This window comes from Chelonus insularis, unplaced genomic scaffold (genome assembly GCF_013357705.1).
Source record: "Chelonus insularis isolate UGA/USDA-ARS -01 unplaced genomic scaffold, ASM1335770v1 contig_406_pilon, whole genome shotgun sequence".
In the NCBI taxonomy this organism is placed as follows: domain Eukaryota; kingdom Metazoa; phylum Arthropoda; class Insecta; order Hymenoptera; family Braconidae; genus Chelonus; species Chelonus insularis.
Window position 1 is genome coordinate 642,407 of NW_023276563.1, and position 22,856 is coordinate 665,262.

The window sequence follows — 22,856 nt, forward strand, 5'->3', positions numbered from 1 at the left end:
ACAAAATTATATCTTTAAGAATTCATGATAATAATTATTGCTAACGAGGTACCGATTTTGTATTATAAAAAGAAATAGTTCTCAAACTTTTTTTTAAAGTTTCTAAGGGTGTATTTATTTTTTAAAAAGTTAACAGTGGGCACACGCGATTACTTTAGATGGAATTTGTATAGAAACATTACGATTATTTACGAGACTTTGCTTCATAAAATAACATAGCAAGGTTTTCACGTTTTACCACAAAGTCGTAAATGGCATTCTTACTGAACTACCAAGTAGTTATATGCAGAAGAAAATTCTTTATAGTTCTTTTTTTGTGTTTCTCTTTCGAAGCTTTTATTATATTACTAACCCCAAAGATTCACGATTTCACACATTTTCATTTATATTTCATTTTGAAGCCATTCAAATACCACAAAAAGCTATTTAAACTCTCGCTTTATAACTTTATTAAGTAATCTTATTATATTTTTTTATTTCAATTCTCGTAATTTTTTTTATGATTTCCATACCTCCTTTTTGGGTCAGAGTCTTTCATTTTCAAAGTTGTATAAAAAGAACAAATAATGATAGAATGATTGGAAAGACAAAGCTGCTGCATGTCGATGAGCAACATTTTAAACTTTTATGACGACACGGAGGATTTCATGGGATGTTTATATAAAGTAGCTGCTAGCGGGAAGTGCTTGTATGGCATTGAAATAACGTTGATTGATAATATACGTGAGTAACAAGCAAAGAAACAAGAGGGTAGTTGTGAGGTAATAATAATTTTTTATTTTTTTTTTTTTATCGTTTTGACAGTCCAACGCCTTTTTATATATACATTAGTTATAATGCTTGAGTCTAAATATATACATAAAAGTTTGACTAACAGCTTTGGAGTAAACTATTAGTCAGTTGAGCAAATATATCATCTAACATTATCATTATTTGAAAGTAACAAAAATTTATCATCAGAATTTAATTGCGACTTTCAGTAGAATTGAGGAAATATTTTGATGATTCCAAAAATTTATTTATATTCAATTTATTTTTAAATTCGAATTATTTGATAAAATATTTCTAAAATTTTACCTTACGGTTGTGATCACGAGCCGAGTGTAGCGACCCCCCAAAGGCTAGACAGTTGATAACTAGTTCAATCATACATTTCAGTGCGGAAATGAATAGCCTTTTTTCGGAGCAACCTCGCCCCTAGGTAAAAGCATTCATTCCCACGGGATCATTTGATATCCCCGATGTAAAAATTAGCGTCCGAAGGAGGAAGACTATGAGTATATATATATGTAGCCGAAACAAAGGACTTATGACGTTGTGTACGCTCAGATTTCGAAAGCAGGTGGTCGAGAATTTCGCATGAGTAGGCGCAATCGGGCTTCATATCGGATATAAATAAAACACCAGAAAATCTATGAGAATAAGCTCTCCCACGACATCCCGAAGCACTTGATTCAAGTAACAATCATGATAATAATAATAACAGCACAACGATGGTGTTGATGATGATGATAATAAGTTTCTTCTGGCGCCTACTTCTATTCATTCTCTAAGTGCATTGTCTTGAACTCTCGAGGACATTAAGATTTACTTTCAATTTATTTCGAGTGATGAATAAGTGTCTTTAGAGTAAAGTAGATGAGTAAGACTTTTGGTGCAATTTTCGGATGAGTCAGTTCTTTTTAAAAGCTTCCGAAAGAAAGAACGGCTTCTTTCAAGTCTAATCAACAATTTTACATGCTTAGATATTTTTTCGAATATTTTTCCCAATATTTTGTTCAGGGTTAAATAAATGAGAATAGACCGACTTTTTGATGTTTAATCTGTGAAATAATAATTTATGATGTCGGTCATGTGTGTTTGAAAGCCCAAGAGGATTGGCTAGATTTTTTTTTTTTTTGACTTGGAATTATTGCGTGTGGCTTGTCTATTTCACGTGAAAAATTTATTCTTCTGAGGATCCTCATCTGAGATGTACGAATTGATTCCCAGAGGTTCTTTAGTGATCCTGCATACATTATAGTAGCTGGAAAGAAATAAAAATAGACTGAATTAATTGAGAATTTTTCCGAAAACTTGTTTAGCTTTTTACATAAATGAATAATATGTAGGATATAATCTTAAATGGTGTCTTATGAGATTGTGGAAATTTATTTTAAAATTTTTGCTCTCTTGGTGCATAGGCGCATCTTCCATCGGTTCAAAACCAGCTTGGATACGCGTTAGGTGAGGACAAAGTTCTGAGAGAGTGAGATCAAGTTAGAGAGAGAAAGCGCGAGGTCGCTAGCCGCTAAACCGATTGGTTCTGGCCTCGCGCCGTCGAGAATCGCTCCCAAGGCGATTGAACGTAGAACATTTACTCGACGCTTTATATTCGCTAAATAGCTACTACTCTCTTCTTCAACTTCTTACTATTCATTTTATATTTCTTCCATTTTCATTAATTCCCCTTTTTCTACACTCCTGGAACTTGCTCAGTTTCGTCCGTGGTATTTTATTATGTTGCGATTTGTAAATTAACTACCGGAGAATTATTCACTTTAAATAATTAGCTCATTTAGTTTTATTCAACGACAAAGTTTGTATTGCTAAGTTATAGGGGTTGGTAAGAATTTTAATTAATAACATGTGAATTATTGAAGATTATTTTAGAGTTTTATTCAGCTTCTGCAGTTGAGGATTTTTTAAACTTTTAATTAATATTACATTTAAAGAAAATAATTTAATGTTTCAGTCAAGTAGCAAATTATGTAACTGGAAGAACAAATTTTTTTTTTGCAACTGTTGATCTATAAATTTTATTGATAAAATCAGATTACAAATTCATTAAAAAAATTTTAATTAACATTCAAGAGTAGAAAATATTTTATCGAATATTTTTTCCAGTTCTTTGGATTTTTTTGAATTTCAGTTTATTTTTTTTTTTACTTTTGAAATTTTTATTTGAAAAAAAATTTTTTATATAACAAAATTAATTGAATTGCAATAAAATTTTCAATTATTTACTCCATCAGTTTTTCAGCTTGAACGAACGAATTGATCGAAAAAATTTACGAGTTTAAATTCGATGATGTATTGTCTATTTATATGAAATTTTCTGTTAACAAAAATATCTATACACCTTGTTATCAAAAAATCAATTTAACTCTATTTTTATTTGAAACTTTAGACATTTTTATGCTTATAAATGAGGATAATAAAAACAAAATTTGGTATTAAAATGATAGAAAGAAGATACAGTCTCACGCGGTGATCACATTTAAGCACGCACGTGTACACCATACAACCAGTCTTTATATTCGTGTCCCAAAGGCAAGAGAGAAAGGATGAAGGCGATTGCCATCTTGAAGGTTCGTTTTATTGCCACCTCGTACAACTCTTCCAAGTGTTTTGTTTCGCTTTGCGACGTTCAGATGTGCCAAGGAGTAACTCGACTAATATAATACCCCACGGTTTACCAGTAGTAGTTTTGCACGCGTTATTATTGCATCTTTTCTCTTCTTATATTCATTGCTCTCTTTATATTCTATAAGTCCGTATGCCACATGACTCTGCAGTCATTATTTTTCCTATCGGAATTAAATATTCCCACGAGTCATCATTGGAGGAAAAAAAATTTTTTTTATGCAATTGCATTGTCTATCGTTAACTCTTTATTAATAAACCGAAGGAAATTCTACCTTCAATACGCTTTCTCCGGATTTTGCATGCTATTTTTTTGTTATCCAGATCAACGAATGAATGAGTTTATAACGGTCTTGCGATGTTTATTATTCAAAGGTTTAATACAATTTTTTTTTGCACTCCAAAATTTCAATTTTTTTTTAATAAACCTTAAAAATAGAAATGAATAAATATTAATTATTATTTGAATCTTTCAAATAAAATTTCGAACAAAATATAAAAGCATCAGAAAAATATTTTAATTAATTTTTTTCATTTTTCAAATGGAATTAAAATTTTGTAAATCCTATTAATAATTTTTTTTATTAAGTTTCAATGAAATATTAGTATCCAAATAAATTTTTTTATCCATAGTTATTAATTTTACGAGTACCCAAGATTTAAAATAAAGATAAATTTAATAATTTATATTGTAAATTAATTGTTATAAGTTTCTTTTTTCTATTGATCATACCTTATTCATCTTTATGTGTAGCCTTTTAATGATTTCCTCTTTCGATTCTTTACACTTATTATTATTACCTTTTCTCTCCTAAAAGAATATCTATTTCATCTCTAAAGAGAAAAGATTCAACTCTCGTTCTTATATTCGTCTATGTATTATCGAGAATCCAATCTCTTGAAACCGTCTCACGCACGGTTACGCAGATTTGTTATCTCAACTTGGATCATTTTATAACGATCAGAATATGGCATTGACTGATCGGGAATATAGCAAGACTTTTGATCTTGGATATTCCATTCGTATCATTGGCAAACGATGAGTTAATAATAGGCTGTCATTATTAATTGTTTCATCATCATTTGTATGTAGTTATTTTATTGTTTTAATTATTTAAAACGCACGAAAGTGATACGATGAAGCGGTCACTTGTTAAGTACAATTAAATATTTAACGCGCACACATCATTCGGGCTTATAAAAATATATCGTGTGAGTGGTCAGTTACGCTGGTCACGTGAATTCGATGAAACGTGAAAACGGTTACAGTTAAAGCGTGTCGCATTAAAGACACGTGAGGAGACGATAAATGACTTTAGTAGACGTTGTCTTACATTCAAGAATATTTACTGTCTTCCTTGTCACGTCACGTTACATTATGTATTACATCAAATTATCAATAAGGTATCCAGAGGCAATCTGATGAAGTTAAAATTACCAAACCGATGTCATGGGATATGTACATACTTGATATGTAAATAGTGAAGATGGAAATTTATAATTCAACTTGGGAATTAAAATTTTAAGAACTGATCTTTCCTTTTTGAACTTTAATCAATGATCAGGAAAGAATAATCAATTTTCTCATTGAAATTTTAAATTTAAAGTATTCGATTAGTGGATTAAAATTCTTTTTTTTCTCTTTTTTTTTTTTGTTCTTTTCTCTTAGTTGGTAGAATTTTACTTCAAGAATCTTCCTTTTAAAACCCATTTTTCCTGACAGGATTTTTTACTAGAATCTTTTCTGATTAATTTTTTTCTGGCGGAGAGAAAGGTTCTTCATTCGTTAAAATTTTTTCTACTCCAAACAAAAAAATTTATCCAATCTTAAAAAATGATAATTTCTCATGAATAGTTGAAACTTACCCTAAAATAGGAAATTAAATATTCAACACATCATCACAATGGATTTAAATAAATTACAAACAATTATCATTAATAATTTAAAAATTTCTATTGCCACAAATAAACATTGTGGTTAATTTGACCATTACCCTGACCTTCAAGACTCTAAAAAATCGATTATGCAAATGACAGTTAAAAAAACGGAAGAAAAATTGCTTGTCATTGGGTCTAGGGTCAATGAATCCTCATCTCATCAATTTGTCAAGATCCATATCTACTAAGCATCAAACTTTAAAAGTTATAACGTTGGGTATAGAAACATTTTTCATCTATTATTCATTCTCACTCACTAATGAAAAAAAAAGACTGACCTATCATCAGAAGAGAGGAACTAGAATCAATAAAATATATATGTGCAAGAGTTGTCGATCAGTTCAATGAACTGATGCCAAATATTCGTGGTATAGTTTCCAGTCACGCGAGTCGTGGGAAAGGTACAAAACGTTTGCGTGGACGCTTATGAATACGTACATATACATACTGTGAAAGCAATCGTTTACTTATTCTTATTTTCCAATTGCTTGCAACTGTAACTGAGGAGAAGATGAGAATAAAAATAAACAGACTGTTGAGTACATCCGTTTTGACTCCAAGTATGTTGTTAGTTATTAATACACTTTCTAGGATAAAAAAAAAATCAGCAAAACATCAACCTTGTGTATATAATTATTAAAAATTGTTAATTTTATCTGCAGGGCGTTGAAGAAGAAGATAAGTGGATCACTATTGTTATTTTACCTTTTTTCTGATTATCATAATAGGTGGTATAGATTCAATAGCTCCCCTGGTTATTACTCGTCCTCTTATCCCAACTAATACTCAGCTTCGACGCTAGACTCTCTCTTTATAGAGGATGTGAGCTATTCGGTGTAATTGCAGACGACTGGTCATCGTCGACGCCGGGAAAATTCGCGTGCACCGTATGGGAATTTAAAATAATAGGGCGGGCAATGCGTTGCCCCTGACTTCCCATAGAATATGAACCCTTCCTCTCTTGAATGCATCTAAAGGGATCTAGAGCACTGGGGTCATATTTGTTTCCTTCTGAGTAACCTAATTTGTAAAGTCAATTGCGAGAAAGTCCGCTATACATTTTCACACTGAGTTACATCAATGCTTTCTTTTTATTGTTGAGAACTATTGTAGATGATTTTACTTCATCGAGTACGTTGGTATTATTGTTATTATGTCGGTGACATTTTTTTAAATCTTTTTTATTGATATTAAATTTTTGTAGCTTCCGTATTTACTTGGTTTATGGATGATCAATAATTTCTAGGGTCTACTGATGTCGTTTTATAGGATTTTTTTTTATGGAGATGTTTTTATTTTGGATTATTTTAATTTATGTTGACAATTTTAGTGATAATAAAATTTTATAGACAAATAATTGGAGTGATGATAGAGATAGTTATGTAGAAGAAATATTTTAATTTTTTTAATGAAATGAATTTAAGTTTCTTTGAATTATTTTTTTTTATTAAATAAATGTTGAAAAATTATTTTTTTTTGTCATAATTATTATTGTTATTGTTTTTCGTGTTGCATATAATATTTTATAGCAAACTTTTTTCGGGGGTATTTATCCTATTTCTTAAGAAGTAACATAATGTAAACAGCTCTTAAATTTTCCTTTTAAAATTACTTACGACCACAAGTATCACAGAAAAAAAATTATATATGAAAATAATATTCCATTGCAGTATATAATAATATTTACACCATATTTTAACCATTCTGTGGTTAGAGTTGATTAAAGATTTCTTTTTATTTTCTTTATAAGACCCTGATCAGATCTTGATCAGAACATAAATGACCTAGTTAGGATGTAATTATTCAAATTATCTAAACTTGTATACATCTTTTTTTATATTTCACTTTAACTTTCTTCAAGTTATGCTAAATACTTGTCGGATTATTACAAAAATTTACATCAAACTTACTGAGAAAGCTTTTTTTTCTAGAAAATAATCACGGATAGAAACAAACCTTAATTTTTTTTAATGAATTATTATGAAGATCATTAAAAATAAAATTCAAAAACTTAAACTGTCTACTTTAAATAATTTTTCTGTAGTCTGAATTAATCTTTTTCGAAGTTATAACATAAAAAAAAAACGGAATCCTCTTATTTTTTTATTGTCTAGTATCTAAAAATAATCTGTGACTTTGTTTCAATTGTACACAAAAGCTCGAGTTTGAAGCTTTAAACTCAATTCCATGATAAAATTTTCCACATTTTTACATCTCACAAAAAAATCTTTTCAAATTCCACATTTTCATTTTTACACAAAAAAAATAAAACAAAAGATAAAATTCCAGTTAAGTTCACTTCTAGATTAACTCTAGAATTATTTAAACATCAATATCTTTGCAAAATAATTTTCCACTTACTTCAAGTGCCTGGATATTTCACTCAAACGGTTTAATAATAACATAGACTTGAGATGAAAAATGCATAATTAATGTACTTACTAAATGGCGAAATGATGCTGATCATGACCAATTTGGAGCCAACAATATCTGCAGAAATATATTACAGTCTAGCAAAGAGTGTGTATGGTATAGAGTTGATAGTAGATTTCTTGCTTTAACCTTCACTCCGAAGGAAATAGTTGAAATGTCTATAATACAGCACAACACGTGTATCTTGTAGCTTATAGTCACGGAAGTCCATTACTGTCATTTTTTCTTACTGAAGCTCGTGTGCGTGATGCCGAGTCGTTCTTGACCTCTTCAAGTAGACATTTATCGATGTGTCGCCCTGAACAAGCCTTCCTTTTTATCATTTACATTATTTATAAAATACAATGGCTTTTATACACTGCTTCTTTTTACTTCCAATACTATTTGTATATATTCCTAATCATTTTTTTCAATGAGCTTTTGATATTATTTTCAACTTTGAGAATTCATTGTCTATTGTATAAATATTGAGCTCAAGTATTGATATAGACATCAATGGTTTATTGTTGGTGGTTGGATGCTCTCTGGGGATTGAGCTGGCTGAGTTGAGTTTACAGTAAACTCAGTTGCCATGGCTGATAACTAGGGAGAGATGTGGGAGTTGACCAGAACGGGCGTGATCCTCTCCGTGGCCGGGTTTGTTCCCCATCCGTTGAACTAGTCATGGGTCAGTGAGTACCCGTTTCCTAGTCACGTATCTGAATACTAGCGGATAACTTCTTCCTCTTTTTCTTCTCCTTTTTCCACCATGACTTCAAATTTCCTTCCAGTCAATTTATTGAAGAAAAAATTCATCAACACTTGTAAGTAATTTCCGTGATACTCTGCTATTTTCTTTCACATTTATACTATCTAAAAATACATACTGGAAACCTAGAACATCCCATCTGTTTTTTGTCCTTTAGCTTCACTGATTAATAGAAAAAATTGATTTAATAAAAAGCAATCAAAAGGAGTTTCATTTAGATTTTTATTTAATAAGTTTCAGAATAATATGATGAGGAACTCATTATTTTATTCATTTTGTTTTGTGGTTAAATAATATATTTAAAGCTCAGATAATTTAGTTTACCGATTAAGTGATTTCATATTTTTAAATGATTTTAAGTGAAAGGGAGTTTTTTTCCTAATAAATAATAGTAATTGTTCATAAAACATGTCAATTCTTTATCTTTCGATCTAAGAAGGATACAGATTAAAGATAAAGGAATGGAAATTATGCAATATGTAATCAATTTTCTATTATTTACCATTTTTCATTATAAAAAAATCCTTCAAACAAGCAATTATTTTTGTTTAATTACCTTACTATTTTTTCTTGAGAATTTTTAATAATAAAAACATATATTTACTAGGACATAAAAAGTAGTTTTTATTCAATTAATTTTTGAATTATCTAAATAATTAAATTAGATCAAATTCTTTACATGAATGGGAATTCATTTTTTTAATGAAATGTAATTTTGTAATTATGAATAATTATAAAAATATTATTCATTAATGGCTAAAAGCAACGTAATTGAAAGCTCCAAAAATAATTACACCATCAAAGAAATTAATTAAAATTTTTTTTTGATTAAATCTTGTTTGAATAATTACTTTAAAATAATTATTTTCAAATTAAGAGATATTTTTTTGCTCTTTATACGTCATCAAAGTGCGAAGCAGAACAATATAAACACGTAAGAAGGTAAATAGTGCTCCGTGAGAATTTCGTAACACGTGACTAAACATGTACACATATATTGTATATTTATGCTAGTGAGATAGGTAGAGGATAGGGATATAGAAAGACTCTGTCATGACTCTCTGACACTCGGCTCGTTGTTCAATTAAGCCTCTATTCATCTTCAATGCATGATAAAAATATCTAAGTCTTCATTTGTCTATTTGTAAAATTTTTTTCCATAAACGGGAATCTATTGAATATTTCTCATGTCTAGTAACTTGAAAAATTTTTATCACATCATTAACGATTGAATATAAATTAATTATTCATCATTTCTTTTTTATCCTTTAATAAAACCTTCAACGATTACTGATATTAATGATAAACTTGCAATTATTTTATATTCAACTTAAAAATAAATATAATAAATGTTAAAATAATTTGTTGTATTGATTAAAATTTTAAATAATTATTTTTTGCATTTAATGAATGAGCTGTAATATTTTTTTTTTTATGTAATGAAAAGACCATCAAAGCTTTTTTTTTTAATTTGTGAAGATGAACTTTCATAAAGGAAATGCATAATGATGATTTTTTTCGCTAATAGGTATAATGAAGTTTAGAAAGAAATAAACTCTTGGAATAATTTTCTAGAAATGATTATAGATATAGTGATAAAAAGACTCGAGTTTAAAATTAATAAAATAAATAATAAAACGCTTTTTTAACGAGAATGCGGAATTCCCTTGAAATTTCACCGACTTCTTAATGAACTAATAATTAACGTCCATTTAATTCTGCAGAGATAGTATGAGAAATCAAACGTATTAAACTTTCTTGGGAGTACATCACGTTAAGCTGTGTAAACATGATAAAATCATCCATTCTATTTTTACATCAAAATAAATCCTAGTTGTGGAGATAAAATAAGAAAGATTTTACTCATCTGTTCTTTTTTATTACACTTATTGCAATCTTATAAATATCAAAGCCACAATTTTTTTTTTAATTAATCGCTTTCACAAAACATCAAAGTGTTTTCCCTCGTCATATACATTTAAAGGTATAAGGAACATGCGCGTGCAGTCGCGCGTGTGCTAGTAGTATATACTGGACGCGACGAGATTACCTTCGCAGGAGACACGCAGTGTTGCGTATGCCGGATCTAACGAGCAAACCACTCGACACGCAAATCTAATGTCCGATCTTCTGTCTATTCTTTTTCCTATCCAAGCTTTTCTCCTGTATCTTGAGTACTCATTTCTTTTTCAACTCCGTCCCTTGTCTCGTGTCTATACATGGGTTTCATGTACCCCTTTAATTCCTTTTTTTCGTTCCGCTGTGTGCCCTAGGTGAATCGGACTCTCAATTATTCATTCTGAGAGGGAAATGCCTGATATAGAAATTTTTTCTATAGTTATTATGGCTACTTTTTAATTTAGTTGGATGGATTTTCATGCGGAAATTTTTTTTTAATTTAATGTAATTATATTGTAGTTAGGGTTTAATAGTTTTTTTATATATTTAATTGTTTGCTGAATCATCTTTCAATTTTTTTCTTTTTTTACTATTAGAAAAAATGAATGTTTTTTAAATAGCTTTAATAATTTTGTTGCATTAATAATTAGTAAGATTATTGGTGAAAAAAAAAATACTTTTATTAACTTTCCAGTTATTAATTTATTTTGAAAACATATTTAATAAATAAAAAAATGTATTTTAATGATTAAAAAAGCAATTAAATTTTTTTAACTAATTACTAGGACTTATTCAATTCTTTATTTATATAACTCAATCAAACGAATTTAAATTGAATCTAATTCTGCCAAATGAATTTTTAATTGAACACAACACATTCGAGTATACTTAAAATGTTCAAATAAAATAAATTTATCTAACGATAACCACCATAAAATTTTAATGAATCAATTATAAATTAAAAAATTCAATAAAAATCCAATCTCCGTTATTTAACATTGCCATTAACAATAATTTTAAAATTAATCATTTTATTTTTCCATTTTTAAGATAACATAATTTCCCTCATTAGTACATAATAATTATATATATTGATCAGCAAAGCTGATAATTATCTATATTTCAAAATATTCAAAAATAGAATAATAATTTATCTGAGACTGTACACTACGGTGTATTCAAGTCTCGACTTATGGACCAGACAAGAACCCATAACCGCTATATAACCAACATATAACCACAGTACAACGTTAGATGAGTACCTGCCTGGAGACTCTTATAAGCCGGAGATAGAACGTCGAAGCTCTTATTATATGAGTCGTGAACGTGTAGTACGTAAGTAGATAAAGGTAAAGGAGAGATAGAGAGAAGTGGTAATCAAATAGGCGAGATAGAAAAGGACAGATTGCATGACCGGAAAGAGCAGGCTTCTCTTTCCAAGTGGCAGGTGTTATCCATCGGAAATCGCATCTTCGGGGTCGAATATAAAAAAAATAAATCTAGAGAAGAACAAGCAAAAATATAAATAGCAATCATTTAGGCTTTATAGAAAAATAAAATGATTCATGGCCTTGAAACATAAATTGCATTGTTCCGGTCTACTCCGAAACAATTTGCAGACAGTCTTTGTAACACGAGTCTTATTATCTCTTTTCAAAGTTTAATGTTCTACTGCGGAATCTGTTCTCAGACACATAACACTTTAGGTTGCACTTCAGAGGTTGCAAAAACAAAGACAGCTGGTCCTACCGGCCACGACACCCACGCAGATAGGATTAGAGCAGGTTTCACAATATGTTGCACCTCTTGGATCAACTTGTATATGATCTTGATGCATTTTAACCCACGTTCTTATTACCTTTCACAGCTTATATCACACTACCTGTGTGTCATTTATTTTTTCATTATTTTTTTTTTTTTATCAAGAGATCATTTTATTTTTGTATCTTAATTGAACACTTTCGAATTTTGTGTCACTCCACTAATTATCTAATGATCCTTTTACAGATTTTTATTATTAATAAATTAATTTATTTCTTAAATTGCTACATTTATTTTTTTGATAAAATAAAAGTGACATGAATGCAACTAAAAAATTGGTGTTGATGAAATATTAATAAATAATTATTCTGACATCATTTTTAATTGGTATAATCATAATGTTAGTAACGTAAACTTTCTTTAATTATCTATATGCAGTAATTAATTCATATTTCTATGACTTCGTCAAAATAAAAATGTTGATTTATTATGAAACTTAAAAGTCATTATTCACTGTAATTAATAAAAATAGAACAACATTTTTGTGAAAGATTTATTATTATAGAGGTGTTTTATTTTTGAAATTAAAGCTGTCAGAAAATGTATGTTTTTAATAGCTCTACTCACTGGTAAAACTCACTGCTGTGCATTCTTTAAATTTGTACGACATGCAAACTGACCTGATTAGTATTGCCGCTAGTTCATTAAGTATAGCAATTATTTTAATTGAAGATCTGCGCCTATCTGATCTCTTGATGTGCCAAGTGTAACACTCTTCTTCAGATCATAATTTATGCCCTTACAAAATACCCATTTTGTATGAATATTCCCAGTTTGAATTAACGCTGTTTTTTTAATAATAACTTGTTATTCAATTTTTTTTGCCCTTATTTCTTATGCTGCCTTTTTAATATGATAAACTTGTGAAGTGAGGTTGAATGAAGTGATGGAATATTTGAGTGTGTTTTTTGAAATTCAAGAAAAATTATTAATTATTAGTTGGATTTGTAATAGTTGAAATGATTATTTATTTATAAAATTTATGATTATAAAAGTGGTACTTATTTATCAAGAACTCATTTCATAATGGAAGATTATTTAAGTCAACATTTAATGAGCTGGAGTCGACCATCTGGCTTTAGAAAGCATTAGTTATTTTCAAAAATTAATCTTTAAGTACTCTGTGATCAACATCCACATGCTGAGAACAGGCATATACTCATGCAGAAAACTCTATAAATGGTACTTTTAATGATTGCATTTAAGTAGGGTGAAATATGTGTCGTTAAAAAAATATTATTTATTTATTTACATGAAAATATTATTTTTCAGTGACTAATAATATTTTTGATAAATATTCTACATTTTAAACATCTGAAAAAAATGTTTTTCCCAATATTTACTTATGATAATTAAATTATTTTTCATAGAAAGAAGGTTTATTAATAATAAATGAGTTCAATTTCTACAAAAGAAACATGATTAACACTAGAAAAAAAAATTTCCCGGTGTAATAGGATGTTAAATAATTTATTCAAACATTGTTTTTTACAAAGGTTGATCATTGAAATGGAAAGAAAAAATTATTTAAATCCAAAAAAAAAAGTAACTCCAAAAAGAGGAAGGCACTGAAGCATCGTTTCAATTCTGTAAAAGAAAAAAATATAATCCAAACAAACTTTCAAGCATATTTAAATATCTTTAGGTTATTTAATGAGCTTAATTTTGTGGTAAAAATTTTCGAAAAAAAATTTAAAATTGAAGAAAAATGAGAAACGAGTGGTTATAGTTGACCGCAAAAAGTGACTATGATGACACGGACCTCGAGCACGAATAGTTAACACAGTCTAGATTAATTTGGGTCAGCAATTTGATTCTTAGTGCGTGTTAAGAGTTGACTTTCGAGAGTAGGCGCTACAGTATATTTATAATATATAATATATATAATAATCCATCCAACATAATAACAATATTAAACGTTTAGGTAAAATAGTGGCATGAAAATCTTCAGACAATTACGAACACCATGAGGGCGGTTACAGGCGGTATTGTATAAATATGTAGGTGTCTACATCACCACTCCTATCTCTTTTACTTCGTAAACTTTACAGAAAATAGTCTACTCAATCCCTCAAGCGTCACGCTAGAGATGTAGGTTCCAAGTGTCTAGATTCATTAACTTCCTCCAGGTGTATTATATCTTCAGTGATGAATGTAAGGAAAGGAGTGTTTCCACTGCGTAAATACTTTGAATTAATACATTTCCTTTAATTATTAAAGATAATAAAATACTCTAGTAAATGAGAATTCGTTGGAATTTCATTAAATAGATCTTGGGGATTGTTAATAAAATTTGTATGCAAATTTATTTTTTATTCAACTTTATTTAAGACCAATTCAATCAACAGTTTAATAATTTTTCATGCATCAATAATTTACTTAAAAATATATAAATTTTGTTATCAAGAATTTCAATTAATATTGAATCGAAAAAAAAAATGTTTGGATGATTAAAAATTTTTTATACTACTTGAATTATAAAGTAATGAAAATAAATAGATAAGAGAAGTGAAAAAATGTCGGTAAACAGTTGAATATTATTTAAAGGTAAAATTCTTCCGAAGATTATGAAATAATGTCGATAATCCAGCGAGATAAAAATGAAAAATCCTTAATAAACAAATCCAAGTAATATGAACGCGGAAATAAAGAGAGTGGTACGGCCTCGGTTCCTTCACCATTCGTAATGGCAGCTTGCTATCGGATTAGGATCTCTGAATGTGTAAAGAACATCAGAAACAGGGTTCTAACGAAAGCCGAACGATTTTATAACGAGGCAGCTCGTAAATCACATCGAAGATACTATAAAACAAATTATTCATCTTTCACCCAAAATGGAGTTTCACTGAAATTATTCAATTAGTAAAAAAGAACTATTTATTTTTCCATCAATGTCTCACGGGTATTGTTTTCATAAGCTGTGAAATAAAACAAATATTTTTCCTATTATTTTAGACTCTTTCCCTCACCTTAGAAAATAACCTGTTATATAATTATGGAGTAGTGGCTAAAATGCTAATTACAATAATCATTATAATTATAAATAACAAATAAATAACAAGGAGAAGCCATTAATTAAACACTTTGAAAGCTTGAAACAAATGATTGCATCAAGTCAATAATTGTATTTTTATCGGTCAGATTGTAACCGGTTGCGGCTGATCGAGTTTTAATAGAGTTCTTACGTGCCAAGTGAGGACGGAAATGTTTGGATGACATTAATGACTCGAGTATACTGCAATTGACTGTGATGATAAGGCTTAAAGTTACCTTATACTTTTTTTTTTCAATTGATCTTTTCGTTCTTTCTTTCTCTCGATCTTTTTAAATTTAATTCTTGGTAGAAAATACACTAATGATTCACTCACGTCGTAGGGCACGATGACCGATGAGATTGGATAATATCGTCAATGTCTCAACAGTCTTTCCTGCTTTTATATCCATCCCAGGACGTCGCACTCATTACCACATCGTTGGCAATGAGACAACCAGTTGTAGAAACTCATTCTTTATCTTTCTTTCTTTCACTCTTGGTCTCTCTTTCTCGATAGCTTTGAACTAATCCAGTTTTACTTTTAGATTGGTTGAAAAACTAATAACTATAACACCTGGTAGCATGTTTGTTTTATTAATTATTTATGAGCGTGGGTGAATATTTATTGATAGAAAAATTTACTGCTTACATTATTTATGTCTATGAACAAGAAATAATCATTCTCTCTTTAATCTTTACTTCAAAACATGATAACTATTCTATCATTTTTCTTAATGACCATTTTTTCAAACTCAATAATCAATAAAATCATTTTATTTATTAATATAGTTAACACGTAATGGATGATTTTCATGAATATATTTACACGTTTAATAAATAAATACTTTTCAGTAATAAAAATTGATGTTATTATTAGTGAGAACTTCAAAGGAAAAATTTATCATGGTTGCTATTTAACAGAATTTCAACATTTTAATTGCAATAATAATTTTTGTTCCACATCAATGAACAAAATGTGAGAAAATAATTTTCCCAGTATTTAAGGATTATTTAATACCAGCGCTACATGCGAAAAATAATCCAAACATTTTGCAAATGAATTATTTATTATAACATTGTAATCAAATGCTTTATGAAAATGTAACTATCAGATTCATTATTCAACGCTACTATGTATCAACTAAAGATTACGTTACGTTCTGCCATATGTCTAACAAACCACATTATATCGCATTAAAGGTGTAGGTAATGTATATTCGTCTCGGTTTCATCGCGGATTACATATACCTATATGAAACGTATGAAACACTGACGAGAAATATTTTATAGCTACTGCTTGATATACGAAACTCGCTAAATGCAACATAACAGCGTTATATGAAGAGCATTCTAGAGAAGAAAAGGAAAAATATACAAAAGACTTGTAATAAAATGTTTGAGTGCTAAATAGCAAGTAGCGGTCTGCTTGCTCGAGAATTTCTAACTCATGGACTGGTGATTCACTGCGGCCTTAATCACGATGCGTATTAAAATTTTTCATTAATTTATCAGAGAAAGCGTATGAGAGACATGGGCATTGTCTTTTTCTAACTCGGTTATGTTCTATTTAATTATACACGTAACTGAACAATTAATAGATTATTACGTAAATAATTATTTCTAATGTTTTTGAAATAGTCATTACTTGAAAAGTCGTTAAAAAATCGTTAAATATATTTTTCACAGCTGTTATTATTAATTTATTGCAACAGATTAGTGATGAAAAAAGATTATTTCTCTAAGCAGTCCAACGAAAATGATTATTTCAATAAAAACATTTTGTTTATAATTTAGTTATTAATTTAAAATGTTTAATTATCAGCTCTAAATATTTTTCCAAGCTTCAAATCATTAGAAAGAATTTAATTAACGATAAATACGGCTTTTAATTGTTCTAAAAAATAAAACTAGCCGGTATTTGAAAATGATTAAATGTAGAAGAAATTATGCTGATTCCTCATCCAGGGATAATCAAGCTTTCTCACGCCCTAGCATCATAATCCAAGTCTAATCCTATCTCTAATTTCCATCTTAATTGACTTAATTATTAACTCATTCAAATCACAAGTTTAAATATCCACGTACTGTTGTTTAAACGAAGCCAATACTTGTCGCAATATTTGTTGAAATTGTTTGCGTGACTAAATGAACGACAAGCTGGGCTACAGTTCCACTGGGGAATGTCCCCAGCTAGCATTAATCCTTTTTCATCCCCTACCATTTTAATTCGATCTCACTCATGTTTGTAAATTGTATACTACCATGTATATACACACACAGGGCATGTCATGCTGTTACTGTCAATTGTCTTCCACTACCATTTAAACTGTCACTCCTTTCATTCAATTCTTCTGCTTGTAGAAGAATGTTTTACTTGGCCAATTATTATTCGAGAAAACTTTTAAAATACTCAAATTACTCGAAGAGGAAATTAAGTAAAATAAAAATGAGAAAGACGGTTCCGGTTCTTTTCTAATTATGACTTTAAATTTTCATGATGAAATGGATTCTGTCGGTGATTACCCAAGCGATAAATTGGGGGGGGGGGTGGTTTTGTCTTTTTTTCCTCATTCATTCTTCCTCAGTCTAGTATTACTCTTGAAATAGAGAGAGTATTTTTTGGAATCACTGAGACGTCTGACACTTACTTTCCGTTCATCATCTTTCTCTTTTTTTTCTTCTTTGAATTCTTGTTTACCAATGAATTTCCTTGGCCAACAAAAAATGAAACCATCAATTCATTCCTCGATGTAGTTTTATGAAAAATGTTGAACTTTATTGTGGTTGTAATAAATTTTTATTCAAAAAAACAAAAAAGAAAATTCCAAATAAGCTGAATATTTTTCATCAATCAATTATTTCTCATGTTTTTTTTTGCATGAAAATGCAAAATGCTTGTATTTTTAATATTATTTGCTCTTGAAACAACATCAAGGCTACTAACTTGGTACATATATAAGTCAGAGTATTTGAATGTATATACATGACATGTACACTCAATCTTCTTGATGTTTTGTGTGCACGCGATTTATCTATAAAAATGTCAACATCGCGTTGCTATCTCGGGAATTCTGAAGAAAAAGCTTGAAATTATTGCTACAGGATAAATTTCATTTCATCACAAAATCGCTAGTAGACAAAAAATTTTTGCTCAATGAACATAATTATTAACCGAGTGAATTGTAAAAAATAATACAAGGTACATACAAATAAGTAAGAAATAATATATATATTTTCACTGAAGGAATTTTAATGAGACACGATGAATGCAGAACGGGGGCAAACTCATCAATAAATAATCACAGGAACAATTAGTTACGGGGTGGAGGATCCGTGCCAATTATACGAATCAGGTGACTTAAGGTATCCAGAGCGCGAATGTTCAAGATTACGTACGTCGTGGTGTTCTCGTCATTACGCACTTACTTATTCAGTATATTTGATAAACAAGAGCATGGAAAAAGAATTATGCTTTACATTAGAAAAATTTTTACAATGATAATCATCACTAACATTACTAGCAATAAGTTCTAGAATTAAGAATAACAATGATTTACTAATAGAATACCACTCTATTAAAAATAATTATTGGGTATCAAACAATAATAAACTTAATAAAAAATATTGGATGGTATTGGATAAATGTTAAATAATTATCAAGTATAAATAAAGTTAAAGGTTTCAAGATGTTCTCCATTCACTCTTCACCCGAGTTACCATGAATAAAGAAAAGTCAGCGAGAAATTGATAAAGATTAAATGCAAATAAATATTCTACGACACCAAACAATAGAACAAAGCTATTAATTAACAGCTTAATAATGTGATGAACGATTGGCAAAGTCAGAGTCAAGTGAAACCAATTTTTCTGTGCTAAGGACAAAAAGATAATGAGAAGTGAATGGTGGTTAAAGAAAAATGGCTTAAAATTCTATTGTCATGACTGTTATGAGTTAAGAATTCATGGTATTACATGTCATTGTTAGTTACGACAATCGATCGTGTGTCGTAATATAAATGCAGTGAACTTTAACTCAATCCCAGCAGCAGCAGAAACTGCAAGAGCAAAAAGTGCCAGAGACACAGAAAGACCACAAACGGCCTTGTCTTTTACGTTTGCCGCAATGGAGACCACACATCTGTATATGTAATCCACATATACACTCGTGTATAATTTATATAATATATATCTATGTAGTGGGTGTTACTTTCTTGGGTTGATTATATATACCTTTCACCAGTATACTTTGCAGACGACATGGACACCTCTTATAGATATTATTCTCTTTATATAATATATTTTCTTTTGGCAAGCAGACAAGATTAAGGGCGACCACCCGGCACGATAATTGCACGTTAATTGCGGTCTAGACTGCTAATTGCGCGGAATAAATTAAATGGAAACCTACGCAGGGATGAGAACTTAAGGATATATCCTTTTTACTAGACCACTGACTTCTGATCAGGTTTTTAAGTTGGTATACTATTCCAGTTAATTTGCTCATTGTTTTATTTACTCATTCACTTCCCAGTATAAAAGGAAGTTGTTAGAATTGGTTCGATTACCGGAAATAAAAATTTTAGTATAAATTTATACCATCCCATACTTGGTCTATTGATCAATGGTAAACACCCCTTTGAAAATTATTTTAATAATACAGAATATTTGCTGGTATTGAATTATTATATTTTACTTGGATTAAAAAAATCATGATTTTAAAAATGGTTGATAGTTATTTTATTAATTGCATGAATAAAAATTTTTGCCAATTTTATACTGGGAAGTTTTTAGTATGGACATCCGAACCTCACTTCTTTACATCCAACAGTCATAGAATATTACAGTTATTATTATTTTTTATTTTAATTAGGTAATTACTATCCCTTGCTTATTTTATTATTTACTATTTTATTCAATTTCGATTTTATTTAATCAGTAAATCACAATCCATACATTCATCATCATTTTTAAACCATTTCAATTGATCATTAATATGTTTAATTTCAATCATTAAAACCGGTTTCATATTTCATTAAAATACTAATTGGCAATAATTTATTAACCCACTCGTTGTGACCTTGTGTGTATTGAATTTAATTAAATAAAATACCTGCGATTGGGTTGATGTATTGTTAATAATTAATATGTATATTATCATAAATCATGATTGTTTTATTCGTCATGCAATGTCTCTGACAATAGTCATTGTCATTATTAATTATTATTATATTAATATTAATTCTTATTATTATTATCATTAGTCATTAATTATTTGCTATTTTGTTTGAGTTGCAAGTCCCCAATCCTATTCCTAATTTGTGTTCCAGATTTCCTTACATTACTCATTGGCGTGACAACTCGTTACATTCCATCGACAATAAATGTGACACACTGCCAACAACTAACACTGCCCTAGTCATCAACTGCCCTTAAGAAAAAAACATGTTGTCTGATTGGAAACCATCGGAAGGACCAAAGGAACGTGCAAAAATTAAGGAGATTTCATTCAACAAACGATGAGATTGATCATTCGTGTGAATTCTAGTGATTGTGTTAATTTGGGTAATTTAATTAATAATATACCCACTAAAAAGACATTATTGAGTGCGTAAAAGGTGGAGAAAGATGTTGGGTGTGAGTCAGCCGAGCAATCCACCTTCTAGTTTAAGACACTCGGCAAGTTTTTCATGTCTTCAACGTTCATCTGACGGAGGTCATCGTGCCAGAACTTCAACACTTCCTCAGCAGCCAAATATTCCGTTAACAACCGTTCAACATCATCATTACGGGGGTCCTAGTTCGCTACAGCCTACTGCGTTATCTCACTCAAGGCATCTAGAGAGTGATTGCCTTGCTGATAGTAACGACTACGGATTTGTTAGGACAAGGCCAAGACTTCGTAGCACAAATTCGACAATATTACGTGAGGAACAAGAACGTCAACACCAACAATTATTTGAACGTGAAGAGTGTGTTTATGCCCAGTCGTCTAAAATTAAAGATCGAGAACTTTTGGAAGCGTCAAGAGCACGTGAGGTTGTTCCAAAGAACCAAAACCCGTTGAAAGGAGCATTAATTCTCTTCACGACTTCGACATCTTCTTGGTGGAAAGCGAAACAACGTGAGGAATTGGGTACCTCCCTTGTTACTCCATCAAGTATTGAAGGAAGGAAGTGGTCAGAAGCACCGATGACGCCACCGTCTACGTCTGAGAGAAAGTGGCTTGGTCCACCTGGATCAGTCCCCACCAGTGAGCGTAAGTGGTCCTGCAACTCGATTGTGACCTCGCCAAGCAATGAGAGGAAGTGGACGAGTGCTTCAGTATCACCTACGTCTACCAGTCAGGATCGAAAGTGGAGATCCCTCGGGGCACTTCTCAGGACCCCTGTAACAACCTCCAGCAGCTCGCACGTGAGTCAAAACTCGTTCGGTCAGAACATGAGTGTTTCCATGATTGAGAATGGAGCAAGCGAGAGTTTTAGAGAATGTGCAACAGTCGGCCCTTCCGTGAAGGCTTTAAAATACCCTCAGCCTACCTCATACTCTGCTCGAGTTTCCAGAACTAGTAGAGATACTTACAGAGACAGTGGGGACTTTTCTCAAACAAGGTCAAGCAAGGTCAGTAGAAGACTTTATCAAGATCTAGAGTCTGAGAGTGCTGGTGAGGAGCAAAGGAGAAAAACTAGACATTCAGAAGACGAATGTAAGGATAAAGCAATAACAGAACTTAAATGTGAGAAAAGTCACACTGTTGAAGCACGAGTTACTTCAACTCGGTCTGGAAGAGCTCAAAGTTTCTATCTGTTGGATGATTTCCTAAAACCTCAACCCCAGTCAACATCTGAATGTTCAATTGACTTCAATTTACCACCAGATTATGGATTGAGAGTCGGAAGATCTAGAGAAAGCAAGCAAGAAATGATGAACCGTATGAGAAATTTGAAAAATATAACACCACCAAAAAGACATAATTCAAGCTCGGATAGTCTTGAAGTAGCTACAAGTCCACTTCCACCTCCAGTACCTCCACCGCCACCCCCGGAGGTCAATAACATTCGAGAGAAGGAGAAACTTGAAAGTAGCAGAGAACGAGAAGCGTGTCCTTGCAGAATGTGCTGGGCTAACATGCAGCAGAGGTCCTTCCGTGATGAGGTAAGTGATTAATGACTCAAAAGGATATAATACTAAAGTTATTCCTAGTTAAATAACGATGATGATGATGCTTTTTCTATTCTACCGTTGAATCTCATTTTAAAGTACTTAAATATTCAAGGATTGAACAAGCATTCAACTTTATATTATAGCCGGTAAGACGAAGTTTCCATTTTTACACTTGATCGTTGAATTTGTACAAGTATTATCAACTTTTTATTTTCATGAACAAAAACGTGCACTTGTATCTTAGAAAATTTCAATGGAGCGCAAACTCCATTTTCCACCCCAAGTCCTTTTGCAGTCTATTTCTACACGCGGTAGAACATTGGATCTACGTTATCTCCTCTCAGCTGGCACTGATTAATTTTTTTTACCAATCTACCGTCGCTAGGCTTTTTTCTGTTCCAATTATCCGACGATGCA

The 22,856-nt window shown here is 30.5% G+C and overlaps 1 protein-coding gene across 1 annotated transcript in view; it reads left to right on the forward strand.

Annotated features, from left to right (window-relative positions):
- Positions 1-22,856, forward strand: part of LOC118069282 (cyclin-dependent kinase 13-like) — a 97,093-nt gene that overhangs the window by 12,725 nt on the left and 61,512 nt on the right. Inside the window, 1 exon segment of the mRNA XM_035087269.1 lies at positions 20,606-22,430. Coding sequence (XP_034943160.1) covers positions 20,904-22,430 — 1,527 coding nt within the window. The 5' untranslated portion in view covers positions 20,606-20,903.